Below are 7982 nucleotides of genomic sequence, written 5' to 3' on the forward strand. Positions count from 1 at the left end.
TAAAGCTCAATTGAAATCTTTTCTTTTTTTCTACAGCTTTTAGAACTTGACTTTGTTCTTACTTTCACACTGTTAGTTTTATTGTCCCCTGTGCCTATTGGGTGCATTCTCTTCCCTTTCTTATGAACCACCCAGAGAGCTTGTAAACCGCCCAGAGAGCTTCAGCTATTGGGCGGTATAGAAATGCAATAAATAAATAAATAATAAATAAATAATTATTATTTTATTATGATTTTATTAGAATGCAAGCCTATGTGGCAGGGTGTTGCTGTTTTATTCTTTTACTATGTGCAGCACCATGTACACTGATGGTGCTATATAAATAAATAAATAAACAATAATAATTTTTGTGAACCGCCCAGAGAGCTCCGGCTATTGGGCGGTATAGAAATGTAATAAATAAATAAATAATAAATAAATAAATAATAATAATAATAATAATAATAATAATAATACTTATTTTTTCCTGCTTGGTATGGGTTAATTACTCCTACCACCCTTTCATCAGCAGTAAGTCCCATTGAGTTCCATAATGTTAGAAAAATTGTTTATTACAACCCAATTAAATCAAATAAAAAGGCATCCGGATGCAGTTTCAAAAGGAAAGTTTATTTCCCCCTCAGGTACCAAAAAATCTCTTTGTACGAAGGTCCCTCTCCCTTGTCAATGTAAGGGAAAAGGCCCGGAACAGAAGTTTACATTTCATTTTATACAGGAGGTGGGGGAACATTGTATGCAAATAATTGGTTGCTTGCTCAGATCGTCACAGCTGATCTTCCTCTTTGTTTTCTTGACGTGCCCAGATGGGTGAGAGACCCCATTGACTTTGCAAACTCCGTTATCACATGATTCCCTTAGTAATGAATCCTGGGACCTTTCTGTCACGTATTCCATTGTCTTTAACTAATCCCTGTCCACCACTCCCTCCCTGGTTCCTCCCCCTCGCAATGTCCCCTGGGTGGTGGTCAATCCCTGTCCCACCTTGCCTACGTGGCAGAAACCTTCCTGCTTCACTCTCCCTTGGTGCCTGACATTTCTTTCGATGGGCGAGCTGCCCACCTCTTATTTCTCTCCCTGGTTTCCCACTGATCTGTGGGGAAAGGAAATAAGAGGTGTGTATGTGTGTGTCAAGCGCCTGGTAATTTAACCAGCGGCTAGGGCTCGTCTTTACCCCTGAGTAAGCGACCTTACCCAAATAGGTAAATGGGACCCCTCTCTCCCACCTGGGAGCAGGGGGTCTATTCTACTCATCTAAATCACTTCGAAATCATCCAAGGGTGGCATTTTGGGAAAGGGAAATGAGGGATCTTGGAAGAAGGACGGGAGAGAGGAGATGGGCGAAGGGAGTAGTGGGAAATCAGTTATTTTTCCTTAACAATAAGACCTACTCCTGGGTATGTTAGGCCCTCTGAAGAGTTTGTGGGGATGGACTCAGAGGAGGAGGAAGCAGAACCGGTGCAGACAGAGGCTAGTGTCACGGCTGCTGAACTGGGGCCAGCTGGGAGCGGGGCCAAATCAGAGAATGAAGTGGGGGCAGAGTCGAGTGTGCCGGTAATTAAACCAGCAGGGAGTTTGGCCAATTCAGAAGACACAGAGAGAGAAGCAACAAATTTACCTGCACAGTTGTTTAGGTAGCATAGGGTGGAAAAGGAAGCCCGGCGCAGGTCTTTGCGTATTTATGCTAGACTCCAGCTCAATAGGGAACACCTGTAGCTACCAGGGAGGGGTATTTCGAGAGCTGGGAAGCAACAGGAACTTTGCCAGAGATTAACTGAGCATCCTGGCGAAAGCTCTTGGTTCCTGTTTCGGATCTTCGTGACCATGTATCCTGGTTGGACATCGGACTGCCTTGGAATTCGTGACCTGCTTGTACCCCTGGACTTCTGGACTGTTTTCTTGGACTCTCTCTGCCTCTTGTAAGCCTTTGACTCTAGGAATGGAACTGGACTCTGCCTCATGCCTCATTGAGGGGAGACATGAGAGCACTCTTCAAATACTTGAAAGATTGTCACACAGAGGAGGGCCAGGATCTCTTCTCGATCCTTCCAGAGTGCAGGACACGGAGTAACGGGCTCAAGTTAAAGGAAGCCAGATTCCAGCTGGACCTCAGGAAAAACATCCTGACTGTTAGAGCAGTACGTCAATGGAATCAGTGACCTAGGGAAGTTGTGGGCTTTCCCACACTAGAGGCCTTCAAGAGGCAGCTGGACAACCATCTATCAGGGATGCTTTAGGGTGGGTTCCTGCATTGAGCAGGGGGTTGGACTTGATGGCCTTGTAGGCCCCTTCCAACTCTGCTATTCTATGATTCTAACAGTCTTGTAGTCTGATATTAAAGAGTTAACTGTGTTGTTTCATAGCACAGCTGAAGACGAACTCCACTGTTTGTTTGCTGGGTTTTAGGCTGAATTCACGGACTTGACTGGGCACGCTGCCCACGTCTGTATCTCTGTCTAATTAGCTGGTCTATTGGCTGCTTTCCCGGACAGAGTAGGTGTGTGAATAGGATTGCAGCCTTAATTAGGCCAAGTACTTTTTGAGGAAGGAGCCTATTTGAGGACGGAGCCAACTCTTCCCCCACCCCCGGACCAAAAGGTCTCATGAAAAAGGAAATACCGATTTACTACATTGGGAAAATAACTGTAAAAATAAAAAATGGATGTAAAATAGCGAGATGTGTCACCATGTAAATATTGAGGGTGCTCTTTTTTGTGCGGGGAACAATTTGAAAGGGTTACTGACTCAGGGGAGCATCTTCTAGGATTGGGATCCATGTTGGGAGGTGGAAAACATGAGATCTAGAATGTTTGGGAAAGTGGAGATGGAAGGAGCATGGGAAGAGAGCAGAGGGGGGGGGTCGTCTCCCCAAGATTTATTTATTTATTTATTTATTTATTTATTTATTTATTTATTATATTTTTATACTGCCCAATAGCCAAAGCTCTCTGGGCGGTTCACAAAAATTAAAACCATAATAAAACAACCAACAGGTTAAAAGCACAAATACAAAATACAGTATAAAAAGCACAACCAGGATAAAACCACGCAGCAAAATTGATATAAGATTAAAATACAGAGTTAGAACAGTAAAATTTAAATTCAAGTTAAAATTAAGTGTTAAAATACTGAGAGAATAAAAAGGTCTTCAGCTGGCGACGAAAGGAGTACAGTGTAGGCGGCAGGCGGACCTCCCTGGGGAGCTCATTCTACAACTGAGGTGCCACAGCGGAGAAGGCCCTGCTCCTAGTAGCCACCTGCCTCACTTCCTTTGGCAGGAAGTGAGGCAGGTGGCTACTCACGGAGAAGGACCCCTGTAGATGATCTTAAGGTATGGGCATGCACATATGGGAGGCGGCGTTCCTTCAAATAACCTGGCCCCAAACTGTTTAGGGCTTTAAATGTCAATACCAGCACTTTGAATCGGGCCCGGACCTGGACTGGCAGCCAATGAAGTTGTAAAAGGACTGGCGTAATGTGAACTCGCCGGCTTTCTGATGCTTCTGTTCTCATGGCTAAAAGTTCTGAACTGGCTGTTTTGGCTTTGCAGACGATGGAACAAAGGCTGTGGATGAATGCACAATGAAAACAGGAATACGATCCCACCCCACCCTCCACACACCAGGGGTTAACAGAGCTTCCTCTCACCCCCACAGTGCAGGGAACAGGCATATCCGCAATTTGAATACCTCCCCCATTTTTCAAGTGGGACGTCCATCTTTTTTTACTTTTAAGATATGATATGTTCATTTATTCAACAAACACCCATCCGTTCCCTTATTATTATCGTTCTATTTTAAAATACCTTTAGAAAATACTTTTAGAACAAGGACAATCAATTTTAAAATACTTTTAGAAACTACTTTTAGAGGTGTGGGGAGGGGAAGTGGCTTCCACAACCTCACAGGCTCCAGCCAATCAGTGTCATACACAGCCAGCTTTGGCTGCAATGAGGCGGTCTTGGCTTCCCCTTGAGCTGGACCTCACATGGAGAGAGCAGCCTGTCCACGTGAGCCTCCACAGCAACTACAGTACTCCGATTATGTGCCATTTGTACAACAGTGGCCGTATAGAATCATAGAATAGTAGAGTTGGAAGGGGCCTATAAGGCCATCGAGTCCAGCTCGATGGCCTTATAGGCCCCTTCCAACTCTACTTTTCTATGATTCCAAGAGTAAGAGCAGATTGCAGGACACGGAATAACGAGCTCAAGTTAAAGGAAGCCAGATTCCAGCTGGACATCAGGAAAAAGTTCCTGACTGTTAGAGCAGTACGACGATGGAACCAGTTCCCTAGGGAGGTTGTGGGCTCTCCCACACTGGAGGCATTCAAGAGACAGCTGGAGAACCATCTGTCAGGGATGCTTTAGGGTGGATTCCTGCATTGAGCAGGGGGTTGGACTCAATGGCCTTGTAGGCCTCTTCCAGCTCTGCTATTCTATGATTCTATAATTGATTCTATAATTTTATGAACGTAAGTGCCATGCTGGATCAGACCAAGGGTCCATCTAGTCCAGCACTCTGTTCACACAGTGGCCAACCAGCCATCGGCCAGGGATGAACAAGTAAGACACTGTGCAACAGCACCCTCCCACCCATGTCCCCCAGCAACTGGTGCACACAGGCTTACTGCCTCGAATACTGGAGATAGTACCCAATCATCAGGGCTAGTAGCCCTGGATAGCCTTTGCCTCCAGGAATTTATCCAACCCCCTTTTAAAGCCATCCAAATGGGTGGCCATCCCTACATCTTGTGGCAGTGAGTTCCATAATTTAACTATGCGCTGTGTGAAGAAGTCCTTCCTTTTATTTGTCCTGGATCTTCCACCAATCAGCTTCATGGGATGACCTCGTTGGGATCTAGTATTTTGAGAGAGGGAGAAAAATATCTCCCTTGTCCACCTTCTCCATAGAATCTCTTCCTTTCTCCCCTGTCATACGGAATTTGTGTGCCGCTATTTGCCTCTGGGTTTAGTTGGGGCTGTGAAAAGCAGTGATGCCAACGTGCAGGGAAGTGGGAACTTTGGCCCTCGCCAGGGAGCCTGCGTGATCACCACCTCGCCGCAGCAAAGGCTGCCGCCGGGCCACCTCTTCCAAACACTGTGCTAACGCTTCCATTTCTCTTCTGTTCCTTCCAGGATCTTTGGCTTCCCTCGCCACTACACGGATTTGTCCAACATGGGCCGTGGAGCTCGTCAGAAGCTGCTTGGCAGGTCGTGGAGCGTCCCCGTCATTCGCCACCTCTTTGCTCCACTCAAGGATTATTTTGCCTGCGACTAGACCGCAGGGGTGCCCAGGTCTCCTCCGATCCAGCGGCCTGGGGAGGGGAGGACAAGAATGAACCAGAAACGTTGCCCTCCTCCAAGTGCCACCCACAACATGGCATCCACCCCCACCCCCACGGGTGCTGGTCAGAAAGGACACCCTATATGAGGAGACCTTCTGGGAAGCTTCCTTTTAATCATCGGTGGCTTTCTAACGGGCTCAGAAGACTTCCACTTACCCAGCATGCAAAGCGCTTGCATGTGCACCGGGGCGTGGCAACAGCATCTATCAATCATGCCATATTCATGAGAAACAGCTAATCAGTCGCCGCCTGAGTGAACGGTGGTTTTCTGGAAAACACCAAACTTGAAATAGGGAGGATAAAAAGAATCTCTCAAGAAACAGTCGCTAAGAAACCAAAATTATAGCAATGAACCACTCTTTGAAAAACCAAGAGAGACATCTTCCTTCCTCCCTCCCTCCCTCCCTTTCTTCCTTCCTTCCTTCCTTCCTCTCCCCACCCCACCCCCCAGTTTTAAAGTTTTTTTTTTAATATAAAAACAAAAAACCGTTTTTGGGGGGAAAGGGACTTTGGCTGCAGCTTTACAGCATCATGAAAGAATGTAGAAATTCCTAGAAAGGGATTTAGCTGAATCAGAGCTGTGAGATAATCATACTAGTTAGAGCAAAAGAAAACCACAGCATCCGTGTGTATTTTTTTTTACTACATCATAATGACAACAAAAATACTTTAAACATAACTAATAATTTTAGGGCTGCGTTACTGAACAGAAACTTAATGCGCAGCCCGCTTGGATTTGTCTTGCATACACCCCGTTGAAGGCACGGTGCAAGCGCTTCTCTGAGCATCTGCACCCGTTCGAGAGGGCTTTTGGAGGGTCTTGAGCAGGGATGTTCCCAGTGGGTCATTCTCTTGGCCTTCAGGGTTGAGAAAAGAGAAACAACTGTGCCAGAAGGAAATTCTACAAGCAGGTGTGCGGCGGCAGACTGGCAAGACATTTTCCAAGAAAGTCTACAGACTGCGCAGTCTTCTGGCGAGAGGAGCAACTGAAGAACGGTCTTGACTCTCAACCTGCATTCTGGGCATCAGCCATGGTCTGGCCTTGCCTCAAACGGACTTCATATGGAGGGACGTCAGCTCTAGTCCTTCTTGATGCTGCTATTTTTGCCATGAATGTTAGCTTGGTCTTCAACTGACGTTGCCTTCTACCACTGATTCAATTACACAGAGGACGAGACTGGGATGCATCTACCAGGGAATAAAGCTAATCCTCGATTTTTGTACGTCCTGTTGGATTGACAGTCTACCTGTTGTAATTCTTCAGTCATCTCTCTCTACCCTTCACACCTCTGCCAAGTGCTAATAAGTTAGCATTGAGGCAACATTTGCTACAAACATTTGCACACTCACCTGTACAGGTTAAAGACCTGGAATGTAGGTCATACTCTTTCCTACGTATGATGCAGTTCTGGACTAATCATGTCAATGGCTTCTGTTCCATGGAGGATGCAGTTTGATGGTCCTTCCCCTTCTCTGGTGGTTCTGTGCCACATGTCGAGGAAGGGGGATTTCTCCAAATCAAATCAAGCCGATTTACAGCCTCGGATGTTGCTGTGGGTTTTGCTCATTCTAACCCACGACCACATGTGCCTTTAGAGATTGCCACTTCACTTGGATATAAAGCTAGGTCATAAGCAGGCTGGAAGAAACACCAAGAAACAAGCAACGTTGACAAAAAGGCAATCCATTGGGAAGGTCTCCTGAGTGAATGGAGTGCTGTATTAGGTGGACACTTGGTCTGATCCAGCACGGTTGCTCTTATGCAATGAACTGAGAGCATTTCATAAGACAAGGCTGCAACGGTGCCCATGCACTGCTCCCATTTGTTACAGTGGGGTGTGAACAGCAGGAGACCTTCCCAATGGATTGCACTCAAATTGGCTGGTTTCCCACTGACCATCAGTATTTCAGCTGTAGACCAAGTAGTACTTTGAGCTCATTGAACAAATGCCGAAATGCATCTCCCTACAGCGCTTCGGAGGTGTCAGCTTTGCTCAGATTTCTCTCCAGCCAGCATTGCATCAATGCTGAGAATTTGACCGTTTGCTTCAGTGCTTCCTTTGCTCACCTGGCATTTTCACAGGGAGCAGCAGCCTCAGCTCAGGAAAGTGTCCGCATGAGAAGCGATGTGAATTCAAAGCAGGGAAGGTGAGCCAGTCAACTATCACCACCCCCATCTCTCCTCTTCCTCTTCCTCCTCCATCTCTTCACCTGTTGTATGACTCAGGCATCATCTCTCTCATTGGTATTGCCACCGTGGTTCTCAAACTGCTCACTCTAGAGTTGACTTCACAGCTCGTACTCCACTGTATGGTATTTGGAGAACCATGGTCTTCGTGACAAGTCTCAGGGACAAGCTGGAGTCCATATACTCTGACTGTGAATTAATGCCAGTAACCTAGAGTAGAGGTGCCTCAGCAGACACTTATAGCTGCGGTACTAAATTGGGGAGGCTGAAGAAGTACCTGTCTTGCGTGTGTGTACGTGTGTGTGCATGAGTGCTTTGGATACACTCAGGGTGGGGAACATGTCACACACACCCCAGATGCTGTTGAATTGCAAGTCATCAGCCCGACATCCTGGCCGATGGTGAGGGAGTTGCAATCCAATAAAATCTGTTGGGCGCCGTGTTCCCCACC

The 7982-nt window shown here is 46.5% G+C and overlaps 1 protein-coding gene across 1 annotated transcript in view; it reads left to right on the plus strand.

Annotated features, from left to right (window-relative positions):
* The window catches only part of DNMT3B (DNA methyltransferase 3 beta), a 42038-nt gene extending 36666 nt beyond the window's left edge, over positions 1 to 5372 (plus strand). Inside the window, exon 20 of the mRNA XM_063147468.1 lies at positions 5135 to 5372. Within this exon, the coding sequence (XP_063003538.1) occupies positions 5135 to 5276 (142 nt within the window). The 3' untranslated portion in view covers positions 5277 to 5372. The remainder of the gene's footprint in view (positions 1 to 5134) is intronic.
* The last annotated feature ends 2610 nt before the right edge of the window (positions 5373 to 7982 follow it).

Source organism: Elgaria multicarinata, chromosome 1 (assembly GCF_023053635.1).
Source record: "Elgaria multicarinata webbii isolate HBS135686 ecotype San Diego chromosome 1, rElgMul1.1.pri, whole genome shotgun sequence".
In the NCBI taxonomy this organism is placed as follows: Eukaryota; Metazoa; Chordata; class Lepidosauria; order Squamata; family Anguidae; genus Elgaria; species Elgaria multicarinata.